The following is a 13881-nucleotide window of genomic DNA, read 5'->3' as shown; positions in this document are numbered from 1 at the left end:
TGAGGTACATATGATGAACGAAAAAAGAGCAAGTAGAACAATATTGCAAGGAGAATGTATGATGTGAAAGAGAATGTTAGAAGAAGTCGAGGACGTCCGAGGAAGACATGACACCATCAAGTGAATCAAATAATTCACCGGTAAAATGAAAAATGTAACGGCGACAGGAACATTGGCTCATCTCAACTTGTGCATAACAAATTTCCTAACATATTTCGATCGAGTCAAAAAATTGCCTGAAAAAAGAACTTTTTCATATTAAAACGATTTCCGTGAAATGCGCACGAAGGCCAGACGCCATAATATTTTGAAATGTTGCTACTGCGGTAAAATAAATATTTATCCCATGTTACGGGTGATTTTAAAAAGATTTAGGGGCAAATTTAAATGCAAACTTTATTTTCACGGCGCGCCTTCAGAGATTGCACTTAAGTTTTTTGAACATACGGCAGATCCGACGCTGCCCGTGTCAAGACAAGTGTAAAGTTTTTGAGAAGAATGAAGCATTATAAATTGTCCCAGTTTGCCAAAAAAAGGTCAGTTCTTGTTATGTATAAAAAAAAGTTAAATTTGTGCAACCAATTTTTATATGTTTATACTTTTTTTGTGCCATGGAATTCTGAAAAGTGCTTCGGTATGATGTAGGTGATAAAAGGTTGCAGAGCACTGGCTTATACACTCATTGATAACAATGCATTATTGACATACCATAGCAAACCTTTCAGAAACCAAGAGAAGATAATTTATTTGTTTCGATAACATTGTTATAATAGTCCTGCATAAATCCCTTGAATTTTGTTGAAAATTACCCTAATAAATACTTTTCCGACTGGATGTACATTAGCGCAGAGTGACATTGCAAAAATCAAATGAATTCTATATATATGTCTTTACTGAGCCAGAGATTAATCCAGTTGTTATGTTCCTCTAGCTTGATCGGATGGTTGCGTTGGGAATTGAGCGTTGTGCATTTGAGGAATGTTTAGCCAAAATTTCAGCTCAACAGTTGATCAGTAGGATTGGGAACAGCGGCTGTTTGACTAAGAACTACCAACGTCATCTTAATTTTTTTAATGAATATTTTTACTGGCTGCTATCTTTATGTATGATAGCAAGATTCTTCCCGAACTAAATGCAATCTAGATAGTGTTTTGGATAAATATATCCATTTTTATTTTAATGTGCGACATCTATTGACTTTTCTACAAGTTTAGGATGAATATTTTATTTTTATTTTTAGAATAACTCGATGAGTAAAACCTCAAATTGTAATATTTTAATCATTGAAGACAAAAATTAGTGACATCTATTGACTTTTCAACAACTCTACATTTTTTTTCTCACATAATAGAACATTTTACATATTAAAATAAACATTTTCATTATAAAAAAAAAAAAAAAAAATGTGCCCGTGTGAATAAAAACGCCCTAAACCGTAGGCTCAGTAACAGTTGGATGATGGAAATTGGTTTAGAATGTTGTGTATGTGTATGTGCTCATTCCAGATGTTGGGCTCATTGTGTGAGTGTGTTATCATTATTTAAAAATGGTGAATGCATGATATTGGACCATATGTGGTGACCAAATGTTTAAAAGCTGTTACTATTATCTCACCCTGGTGTGAGACCACCATTTCAAATTTAAATGGCTTTAGCTATGTTGAATGACCCGATCTGAAAAGCCAGGTACTTGATAACCTTCCCCTTCTTCTTTCCCTGCCTTTTGGAAACTTCATGGGATAGATTGCGTTGTAAAGTTTAAGGCTCGTTTTTATAGAAATCGTTGTCTCCCTTACTGACATGGTGAGAAATATGATCTAAACGATGTTAGAATGAGAAAACACCACGTTTTATATTCAAAGCTAGAAGTTAACCACAGAATAATTCGAATTTGCACCACTATGAAACCAAAGTTTCTGACCACAATTTCAGAAAAATTTATGAATCCTCGTGAATTTTTTTACTAATTATTTTAATATGATATGACAAAAAGTTAGATAATAATAATGTTTATAATACATTTGTCTAATAAAATATGTGTGTATTTTTTTGTTATCGTTAGAAAAAACGTAAGTTGAGCCATTTTGAATACTTCATTTTAAATATTCACTAAAATTATATGTATATTCCTAGTAATAAAATTTTAAAGCGCATTTCATCGCCTTTCGCAAACAGTTTTTAGTTTTCGGATACAATCAGAAATATTCCATTTATTTGAATTTTATTGCAAAGCGGAAATACTCTGACCTTCTGATAGAATATGCCAGAAGCCAGAGGGGTCAAATTAAAAAATTCAGGTATCAATAAAAAAATTGATTATTGCAGTCCCACATGAAAATGAGCCTCAGTCACCCTAGTTATTCACAATATGGCTATTGCTTTTAAAAATAGCTATTTATACAACAGTCATTCTGCAAAGCAATACATTCGCAGAATTAAACAGTCAGTATTAAACAGACTTCTGATAAACATTGATTAGTTTTTGCGCTTGAACACAGTTTATCAGTAGTTTACTGAGGCATTTGTTCCTTCTAAACTATAAGGTAATAATTTATTTGTATTAAAAAATTAATCAATTTACAGAGTATAATAATGTATGTTAATTAAGATAATCCATAAAACTAGTTTTCACTGCTTTTTAATTTTTTTTTAATGTTTCTATTCTATAGAAGCTGGCGCTTGTGTTTAAAAGAGTTTTGAGCATCAGGATGAAGAAAATTTAATGTTTATAAATATGATTCAAGGAAATTTGAGTATTAAATAATAAATGCAAATGAACAAAAATTAAAATTAAAATTTATAATTAATTAAGAAGATAGTTTCATCATTGTGGTATTTTTACACTGAACTTCTCTTTAATCGCTTTTAGTAGGTGTTTATCGTTTTGAATTGATCTGATGTTTTCAGTTTGGCTGTTGAAGAATTTTTTCTGAACGAAAACAGTGTGAAACGCCGCTTGCGGTTGCTTTGTTCCTTTCCCGTACTTTGCAGCTCGGCTTTTATGGCAAATTTGGTATTGTTTATACGGACCCTGAGATGTTATTTTAGATCACATACTTAATATTTTAGGCTATAGAAAAATATTGGAAAAAGTATTCAATAATCGATCTGCATTTAAAAAAATTATATTGCCATTTAATAATATCTATCTAATGCAGAGGAAATTATTCTCCCCTCCCTCCCCCGGATATCCATTACTTTTTTATTAGTATTTGAGTTACGCTTAACCTTTGGAACACCAGACCCCTTTTGAGGGAAATCAAAAATGAACTCTTAGGACGGGTTGTTTCGGAGAATTTGAACAATGCATCAAATTTCTTCGTTCATTTTCAAGTTCTGTGAAAGTTTTTTCAAGTTCTGTTTTTATTTAAGTTCTGTTAAGCAACTAGCCTATAATGATATAATAACAGAACTTGAATAGGAATTTCACAGAACCCGAAAATGAATGTTGAAATTTGATGAATTGTTCAAATTCTCCGAAACAACCCGTCCTTAAGTGTTTTGAGTGCAAGAGATTCTGTTACAAATTTTCTCATGGCATACAGGTTTAAATCGCATATCACAAAATTCCAGCTAGGGCAAATTTCCAATGCCAGCAGCGCTTGAACGGTTTGTCGGCGGGAAAAAATTCTTGTCACTGATACGCAAACGGTTTTTCGGCTAATTTGTTCGTTTTTGGGAACAACTCATATGGCCTTATAGAAATCGTTTTATCTCCCTTACTGTCATGGCGAGAAAATCTCAACAGTGTTAGAAAGTGAAAATGCCACGCTTTATATTCAAATCTAGAAGTTAACCACAGAATAATTAAAATTTATCCTCTTTGAAACTAAAGGTTCCGACTGCAATTTGAGAAAAAATATGGAACTTTGTAAATTTTTTATCTATAAATACACTGTAACTCTGTTATTGATTGAGCATTATTTCCCACCTCCATTATTAAAACAATGTACTCTTGCATGTAGGTCAATTGGTTTAAATATAAGTCATTTCAAAAGAAAGTTTATTTCTTAGTTTATTGCTTCTCACTGCACATAAATAATTTTTCATATAAAAATTAACCTCATTTGAACTAAGCCTATATCGAAGTTAACAATATCCACATTTGAGTGAAACACAGTTAAAGTAATCACATACATAAACACAAAATATTACATAAATAGTCAATGTTTCGTTTTAACACACTTCCGGCGAAGGGCGATTCTACCTTTAACACCGATACTTGAAAAGCGGGAAAGGCATTTCTCTCTAAAAACTTTATATCAATCTTTTTGTAATTATATGTATTTAAAACATGTAAATCTTCAACTAGGCTTTTGTATTGAAGAATATTTTATCAAAAGATTTTTTTTGTTGTAATTGTGCCATCGCGCTGTAGTTGTATCACCGTAATTGGGGCAGAGAAAGGCGTTCTATCGTCTCTCTGTTCTAGGGAGACTTGTAATTCATTAGGAAATTGCACTTTTTTTGATTGTTTTGCTTTGATTTCCAGCGCGGCCCGCACTCGGAAAGAATGTTTGATAAATCACAAGTCACTTTTTTCACATGAATTAATGCACACACAATCGGCGAGCATGTGCTGCGAATAATTATGTTTAACGGCGGTTTCCTCTCCGGTAAATAACTCTTCGATCTTGAGTTAATGACGGTTGAATTCTTACTTACCGCACTTTTCGCTAGGTGCGTGCGGTTGCAGGTACAAAAATCAAGCGTGGAGTTTGAACTCCTGCTCTGCTATGGTTGGCGGGAGCCGAACAAAGCTGATGAAAACGACAAACGACGTAACGAAACAGAAATATAATAAAATACATACATTTTTTATGCATAAAACATACTGACTTTAACATCAATTTATGGAGTCATATTACAAAAGTAGACAATAATTTCACAGTTTTGGGTGTTGTGAGAATTACGTAAAAAATTTCATTAAAATAGATGTATTATTTTCAAAAGTTATAACTGTTTAATGGGACCCTTGTTTTCGCCTGCATGAAGTGTATTAAAATAAATTTCAAATACATACCTGATTTTAGCTTTTGATGTCACTCATATGACAATGATACTTAGAAAGGATAATATTTGTTACAATTAAAATTTTTAAACTGACTGACAATTTTTAAAATAAAATTTTTAAACTGAGTTAAATTAACAGATTTAGCTACCACACCATTTCTGCCATCATGAACACTATAATTGGTTATCAAGGTTTAGATGTATAGCTTCTGTTTTGTAATTATTTAGCTAATAAATAATTTATGTTTTTATTTATTAATTTATTGATAAAAAAAGCTATGAGATTTGACTGATATTATTTGATGATGATAAAAAAAGCTATGAGATTTGACTGATATTATTTGATGATGTGTAGGAAATTGGTAGTAAGAAGGAAAAAGAGCCTAACCTTGGAATTTTCTATTTGAGAGGAGGGTATGGATACCGCCCCACGGGAACCATTCATTGGACAACCAACACCTCTGCCATTGGTCACCCCAAGTGGTTCGCTACGTTTGGTGACTTAACAGGGGTACCCGGGTTCATGGGGTAAGGATTGTTTAGTTCTTGGCGGCGGATGCATCTGCCCACCGTGAGGCTGGATTTGGATAGACTGGTTGAGGGAGATCTTTTTACCTCTCCTGCCGGTCTCTCTCGACCCATCGCCTTGCACTGTAGTGGGAGGGATAAATTCACTCGTTGAAAGGTTGTGGGTTTTTTTTCACCTCACGTGATACACTTCAACAGCTTAATAATCATTGATCGATGACAATTGATAAGAATCCACGAGTTTTAATACAAGATTTTATTGGGGTTCACACAGGCAAACCGTTCTTGGTAATGGAAATAATTCAATATCCACAGCTACAAAGTATATACTCCTGATGTCAGTAGAGGCTCCACATGGGAAAGAGGAGGAAATATTGAGGAAAGGAACAAGTAGGAAGCAATAACCCGTTGTTTATAACCCAGCTGTTTCAATATTAAACATGTTTATTTTGTTTACCTTTCTAGATGTTCACATGCGGGCTAAGCAGAAAGCGCCTCATCTACAGCATGGTGGCGTCCCTTCTGCTTGGCTTTGGAATCCTCCTCTACACTTCTAGCGAGATCACTGTCGATGCCAGAGTGGCCAGGCTGTAAGCAATTTTTAACTAACTCACCTATCATTGTCATCCCATTTCTACACAGGGGCAGGCATGGTGGATGGAATAACTTACAATTCTGAGTTGAACGTAGGTAATAGAAATAACAAAGATGGGCCATGATCTTATTCTTCATCCCCTTATCGTGTTCGGGTCGGGGAACCATCGCTGTGACGCAGCGCCTCCAGGCCTGCTTTTACTGCGTTGCTTTATTGTTAATATTATTTCATGAGCAGGCAGCATTCTGCAGATGCGCTCATATCTGATTGAATAATAAGTTTAAACAGAAATTGAGGTGTTTTAAATTGAAAAATAAGATAATCCTTTCTTTTCTCCAAGTAAGAATCCAATCGAGCTTTAAAAAAAATATATATTTGATGTCCTTTTATTATATAAAATTGCTAATTCAAAATTTGACTGCCGTGAGGCTAAAAATGTTCAATTACGTTATGGAGAGAATACGTAGCCTAGGCAATGAGCTTGTAGATGTTGCTGTATTTCGATTTGAATCTTTGATACATTCATAGCCAAATTAGTTCAGTTTTTAATTAATTAACAGCAAGTAATCATAATTTATGCATAAGCATAAGTATTCACAATTATATTTTTACTACTCGCATATAAATTTAAAGGGTTCTTTAAAGTTAGTGTGATAACTTAACAAGTATATTGTATTTTATCCCTTATTTTTTACTCGTGTTATACTGTTGTTTTCAATTTAATTTATAATCGCTATGTAATAACTAATAACCAAAGTCGTAAAAACTACATTGAGTTCAGCTCCCCCCCCCTGCAAATCTACTAATGTCCCGTTTTTACAAAAACACCTGGTCACCTTAGTTGAATATATATTTAATAATACATTTTTGATCTTCCTATGTTTTGTATCCAGCTTTTTATTTGAGATTTAAATGTTATAATATTGTAGTGATTTTTTAATGAGAGTGGGATTTTGTTGTAGAGTTTAGTAAAGTAGTATAGAAAGCTTTTTTGCCCAAACGTTGTATCTGTAGTTGCTTGTTGGATATATTTATGACCCTGATATCTGAGATGTTCCTAATATTTATATTTATGAATATAAATGAGTATTGTTTTAGATTAGAGTTGTTTATTTCTTGTGTTTTGTATTTATGAATATAGAGGAGTATTGTTTTAAAATAGAGTTATTTATTTCTTGTGTTTTGTATTTGTGAATAAAAAGGAATATTGTTTTAGAATAGAGTTGTTTAATTGACATGATATTAAGATAATTGAAGATTTCGTCAGTGCTATTTCTTAGTTCGTACAGGGATTTTTTATTATGGCTTTTAATTAGTGATTTTAGGATATTTTTATTTGCACTTCTCCATCCAATAATACCATGTTCTAACAGTGATTGGCATAGGGCCATGTGGATCTTGATTAAGTCTTTCTTAATGAAGCCGTTCTTGGTGGTTTTGAAAAAAATAACATAGTTTTTCAAGTTTATTATTTAGAAGTTAACATGCTCAGTCAATGTTATATGATCAAGTTTCCCAATGTGGGACAGTTGTTATAATACCCATTTAAGTGATGGGAACTAGGAATTTTCAAGATCAGGTTATTTCCGAGTTATTATTAACGTAAGCATTACTATATTTTATTATTGTATTTGTTCTAGAATGAGCCTGGCCGCAATACGTCAGAGCATCCTGCTGGACCCGGGAGGGCCGTGCAACTTCCCCAACCTGCCGGTGAACGCCAGCTCCATGATGAAGTTTGTGAAGCAGGTGGCCCCGCTGCAGTGCTCCAAGGGAGGCTCGGACTGGGCCATATGTGTGGTGAGTCGAGTCTAACCAACCACAAACTCACAACACCCATTCACAGTTATAGCAAGAGAATGCATCCTTTTTACAACTCCTTCTAATGTACAACAGTCAGAGATGTGCAAAATGGGTACCCAAAACCATTTAAAATGCAAAATGGTTTCTCAGGTCAAGCAATTAAAATAATTATAGAATTTTTAAACAATTTTGTCATTTAATAATGGACATCAATGTAGAACAAACATATTAATTACATGATGGTAAATCCAAAAACACCACGACTACAGATTATGAAATCACAACAAATTTGCGCGGGACTAATGTTGCCAACGTAAAAACATAGAAATTGCTATCTAACATTTAATATTACAGCGTCATGGCCCCATGTTCAGTATTTGAATCAGTATTTTTTGTAATGGTATCACTCAATTGCCAGGGCTCCTACCAGGGAGCAACTTGACAAATGTAAATTATCTCACATATCGAGGTTGAGGACCGACTGATATTTGGGGCTTATGAAAAAAAGATGAGTGGAGATAGTAGGAAGAATGTTGCAAAAAAGCATTTAAAATGGAAAATGCATTGAGAAAAGCATTTAAAATGCAAAATGCAAAATGGTTTTTAGAAAAGCATTTAAAATGCAAAATGGAAAATACCCATTTTGCATTTTGCATTTCCATTTGAAATGGATTTATTTGAAATAAAGCACATCTCTGACAACAGTACACATTTGTAATGAGCTACAAAGACCCACAAACAAATTAGTCCCTTCCTTAGTCTGCCTCACAGCGTCGCCCGACTTGTGGCGATATAGTTTCCCCGGTTGTACACAGTATTGGAAGGTTATACACACTTTTGATGAGCTGGATGCAATAGCAACTTAAACAAGCTGTTTTTGCTCCCATCGCCTTTTTGGTATCTCCAATCCCTTCTTTATCTGCTGTGTAAATATTACTTCTATAGATTTTACGCAGCGTACACACAGCTGCACAAAAAAGTTTGAACACTAGTTAAAAGTTAATATTACGAATTTCAAAAAATCTTTGAATGCGTTTTACTCAAAACTGCAATTTTTGTCTTAAGTTATTATTGCATCCAACTCCTCAATTATGTTTTTACTCGGGGATATGATCCACAAAATACCGTGTGAAAAAAAGTTTTAAAAATGCAGTAAATATTTTATGTACATTAAGAAAATGGATCGATTATATGAAAATCACTCCAGGTTGCCAAAAAAATAAACAAATTATGGCTTATTCCGTTTATTCCTATACTATTATTGAGTAGTGTGTATGTAAGGGGTTAGGAAAAATCCAGGATTCTAATAGGAATGGATAATATATGACCTTTACGCTTTGTGGACTGTATTATACCAAAATTGTATTAAAAATAATTGATTGTATTTTTTAAAGAAAGACAAACATTCCGGGGTTATATTAATTATTTCAATAAATCTTGATTTTCTGTCTATAGTTAAGATTTTGATTTGTTACCAGGGGCACATTTGCAAAGTGAAGCCTGAATTAATGGCACGCATGCGCTCGGTGACTTGCGCCTACTCCGACATCCTGTGGAAGAGTGACAGCGAGACATCCCTGGCCGACCCCGTCACTGTGGACAACACTGATGAATATCACCTCAGGAATTCCGACTTTGTGGTTGCCGAGTGTGAAGGGAAGCAGAAAATCACGGGAATATCCGAAACGTATGTGGTACAATTTTAATACATAATGGGATAGTAGATCTTGGTTTTACCATCATGCTTTTATAAGAAACATTCAAAATTGTGACTTCCTTATCGATCCTCCAGTTCATTAGTCAGACATCTTCAAATACTATGTTTTGAAAGCAAAATTAAAATCGTCACGATAAGTTATTTTTCGCCGAAATTATCCATTGGATATGCAAAATTTGTGCGTATCCATTGAAAGCAGGAGTGCGTGATGGGACAAACTCAAAACATGCTTTCTGTTTGTGGCATTTTGCACCTTCAAATAATGTTTGTAACTTACTAAAAGAAATCACGTTCGATTGGCAACACAATAATAAATCAGATATGATACAAATGGGAAAAGTTATTTGTTTAAAACCACTTTATTTGATTTATACATTTATATTATATATTATCTATTCTTAGGTTTTGTTGTTTCAGAGAATTTGAACAATTCATCAAATTATGAAGTTGATTTTCAAGTTATGTGAAGGTTCTATTGAAGTTCTGTTATTATATAATTATTGGGCAGTTGTTTCACAAAACTGAAATAATAACAGAACTTGAAAATCAACTTTGAAATTTGATGAATTGTTCAAATTCTCTAAAAACCCATCCTCAAATTTTGGGTCAGTTGTTTCATTGATATTCAAATGTAACATTGTCAAATGTAGCCAATCAACGCCTTTTTTTCTTCCATTTTGATGGTTCTTATTAATCGCCGAATCTAGGTGCTTTTCAGCCTTTGAACAAATTATAATTAGTCACAATTTGTTCAAAAGGTTAAACACGCCTGGAACGGGAACCATTTGAGTATCTAGAAACAGGTTGTTAGGACAGGTTGTTTTGAACCATTCATAAAAATTTCAAGGTTAATTTTCAAGTTCTGTGTAAGTTCTAGTCAAGTCATGCTATTATTTCAGTTATGTGAAGCTACTGTTACCATAATGATACAATAACATAACTTGAATAGGACTTTCACAGAACTTGAAAATTAACGTTGAAATTTGATGAATTGTTCACTGTGAAACAACCCGTCCTCAGTTTTTTTAAGTTAACGAATGACTAAGGGCAAAAGGATTACAGTGTAAAGGATTTGGTTAACCTTATCTATGTTTCACTAAAACATTTATAATATTGTGTCAAAACGTGCTGCATGATGGGAATCATGCAGCACGTTCATGCAATAAAAGGCCAACATTGTATAGGATAGCGACAAATGTAAGAAGTAAGAGTAAAAAATATACCCTAATTGGGGTACATTTAAAATAATAATAAATTTTTATTCAAATAATTTTTTTATTTTCCAGTTGGACGGGTTACCTCGTGGGCATTCGGGACAGTGAGACCATTAAGAAGCGCCTCTCCTGGGACAAGCTGAACGGGGAGGCGATGCGGTACAACGTGCTCATGTTTGGGTTCGACTCCCTCTCTCGCAACACCTTCATTCGGAAACTTCCCAAGAGCTACAAGTACTTGACAGAAGAACTCAATGCACAGGTTATGGGAGGGTAAGAATTTTTTTTTCAACTATTTTCCCATTGACGTGCATTGCTTGTTGATCAAGGGTAATATTGCCTACAGACTGTAGCGCCCTTTAAGTGATTTTTCACAAAAACGGCGCTATATAAATTAGCCAAATAGTATTATTATTATTACTGTTTTCATCCATACTAACTGAAACCACCGCCCCGAAAAGTTTGGCCATCTGACCGTCCTGTTATGTGGGGCAGCAGCTTAAACTTTAGTTTTCAGGTGTTCAATTTAATCAATTACCATTCGTCATGAAAACCTGAGTTTCCTGACCTGAGAAACCTGAGTTTATGTCTTATCAGTTGTAGTGATATCGGTTACATTTAACAAGGTCAAGTTATTGGATAAACGAGACAAGAGTAGGCAAACAAGGTATAGAGATGTGGTCGGTTCGTGTAGAGAGTTGCGAAATCCAGAGAGTTGTGAATTCCTTTGTTTATGTATAACAGGGTCTTAGACGTATTTCCACTAGCGGCACTAATATATTATAATTTGTTGGATATTTTTGTCTGTGGCCAAGTAATGGCTACAAAACTGAAAAGGAAAAGCAAATTTTATGCTTACAGAACAAGGTTTTGATCAGAATTCACTTTCCTAAATGTGATTCGTTCTTGGGTATAAGACAGATTTCATCCAATAAGAAAAGTGTGATTAGGATGTATTATAGGCAATACAAGAATACTACTCTCGGGAATGGTATATTTAATTTAAGGGTTTGGGAGCTTAAAATGTAAGTTTTTAGTTAAGACCTGAATTCTGTTGACTTGTTATGCATCTTGGTTCTGGAGGGAGTTTATTTCAAGTCTTCGGCCCAAATGCTTCGAAAGCGCGATCACCAAACTTAGTATTTGGCTTGCGCTTAGGTTCCATCAGTCTGCCTACAGCTGATGATGTTGCTGATCTAAGAGTTGACTGCCTCAGACCAGCGTTTTCCGGGACGAATAGTTCAGAGATGTAGGGTGGGGCCATTTCATTGATGGAGTTAAACACCATCCAGCATAATTTGTACTGGAATCTTTCACGGCACTTGAGCCAATGAAGGTTAAAAAGGTGTTCTGAAATGTGCGAATATTTAGAGCCCCCGGTTTATGAGCCGTGCTGCTGCATTAAACACTAATTGAAGTTTGTCAATTTGATATTTTGGAAGGCTAGCATAAATTCCGTTGCACTAGTCGAGACGTGAGACTACGTAAGAGTTGATAAGTAGTTTTGTTGCCTCTGTAGGAAGGTTTCTTCAGACAGACTTGAGTTGACTTAGGTGAAAAAAACGGGTCATATTTATTTGACTTTAAAACCATAAGTCCGAATCTAAATTGACACCGAGAAGATTGACTGTTGTTTTTGGGATTAAACTTTTTCCCGAAAAGAAATTGAGAAGGCATCTATCTTCGTCGGAACAGTGAAATTACAGTCTTTATTGAGTTCCAGAGACGTCGCGGGTTGGTTCGCTCAGAACCAATCTTTTCTTTCCAATAATGTGATCTTTTGTAATTGATTTTACTCGTATAATGTTTTTGAGCAAGGATCCACTCGTCTCTTGTAATTACAGAAGAGTTTTTTCTATAGGACATCTCTGATTTCTGCATAAGTCTCTTCAGGTTTCGACATTCATCGTCACACCAGCCGTTAGACTTTCAAACTTTTTGTGTTTTTGATGTTGTCGGGGCATATTTATTTAACAGACATGAAAGTGTTTTATTATATATCTTGACAGGTTCGGTTGGAGTCTTTGTTTCCCAAACATTGGGTGACATAATAGAGAGGTCTGTAACTCTTCCAGAAAATCACTAAAGCTAAATTTACGCCTTTCCCTGGATACAATTGTTCTATATGGTACTTTAGGCGGGTTAAAATCAATATCGGTGCCAACAAGCCGATGGTCTGACAGTCCTATATCCCGAATATCTAGTACATCTAATGTACCACCAGCATCATGAGTTGGGTCGTCGATCCAATGGCGGCATCCTAAGCTGGCTAATAGATCTAAGAAAGTATAATGTTTGGTGATGTCACGCGCTCTAGACGAATAGTAATATCACCTGTAATAATGAGTGTGTCGGAGAGTCCGACTGAAAGTTTCTGAAGAAGAAACCTGCATCCAACATACTCAAATGTGTTAAATGTACCGAGAGATACTTTATTTAGCCGCAATCCTTTTCGGGCTATTATCGCGACACCCCCGTGATTCACATGTGAGATATTGTTTGAAGGTTCTTCCCCACTAGGTCGGGCTGCTTTGAGCACTACATACCCTAGTTTCCCTAGAGTCTCTTAATTGAGTACGAATCACTGTTCTCGTGCCAAGTTTCTGTGACGGTAAGGATGTGGAGTTTTTGGTCTCTGAAAACATCGTCCACCTCCTTTAATTTGTTGCTAAGGGATCGTGCATTTCATGAACCAATCGCAAGCTGTCTGCTCCTATAGTTGACATGTCGTTCTTCAACAATTCAACAAAATGTAGTAATTTGATGTCTCTCTGTGTGTTGAAGATACAACATAGTGGGTGATGGCACTCCACAGGCCCTGATCCCAATTCTGACCGGCCAGACAGAACTGGAGCTTCCTGACACCAGGAAGAGGATGGGAGACAAGGCCAGCTTTGTGGACATCTATCCTTTTGTGTGGAATCACTTTGCCAATAATGGGTGAGTTTATTTTACTGCACTTTTGAAGATACTCTCAGTATCTACATAGCTGAATATCTGTTAGGTTAGGTT

At 34.9% G+C, this 13881-nt stretch overlaps 1 protein-coding gene across 2 annotated transcripts in view; it reads left to right on the top strand.

Moving 5' to 3' along the window:
• The window catches only part of LOC149411246 (uncharacterized), a 43540-nt gene that overhangs the window by 11991 nt on the left and 17668 nt on the right, over positions 1 to 13881 (top strand). For both annotated transcript variants that reach the window (XR_016304906.1, XM_089647518.1), the window contains exons 2-6: positions 6006 to 6130; positions 7776 to 7935; positions 9417 to 9625; positions 10942 to 11142; positions 13654 to 13809. Coding sequence is in view for 1 of the 2 variants with exons in the window: in XM_089647518.1 (XP_089503644.1) it covers positions 6006 to 6130; positions 7776 to 7935; positions 9417 to 9625; positions 10942 to 11142; positions 13654 to 13809 (851 nt within the window). In the remaining variant the exon portion in view is untranslated. The remainder of the gene's footprint in view (positions 1 to 6005; positions 6131 to 7775; positions 7936 to 9416; positions 9626 to 10941; positions 11143 to 13653; positions 13810 to 13881) is intronic.

The sequence above is a fragment of the Hesperophylax consimilis genome, chromosome 26 (genome assembly GCF_061612785.1).
Source record: "Hesperophylax consimilis isolate HC1 chromosome 26, BYU_Hcon_1.0, whole genome shotgun sequence".
Taxonomy (NCBI): domain Eukaryota; kingdom Metazoa; phylum Arthropoda; class Insecta; order Trichoptera; family Limnephilidae; genus Hesperophylax; species Hesperophylax consimilis.
Note: the sequence above shows the minus strand (reverse complement) of the source record. Positions and strands in the feature narration are given on the sequence as shown.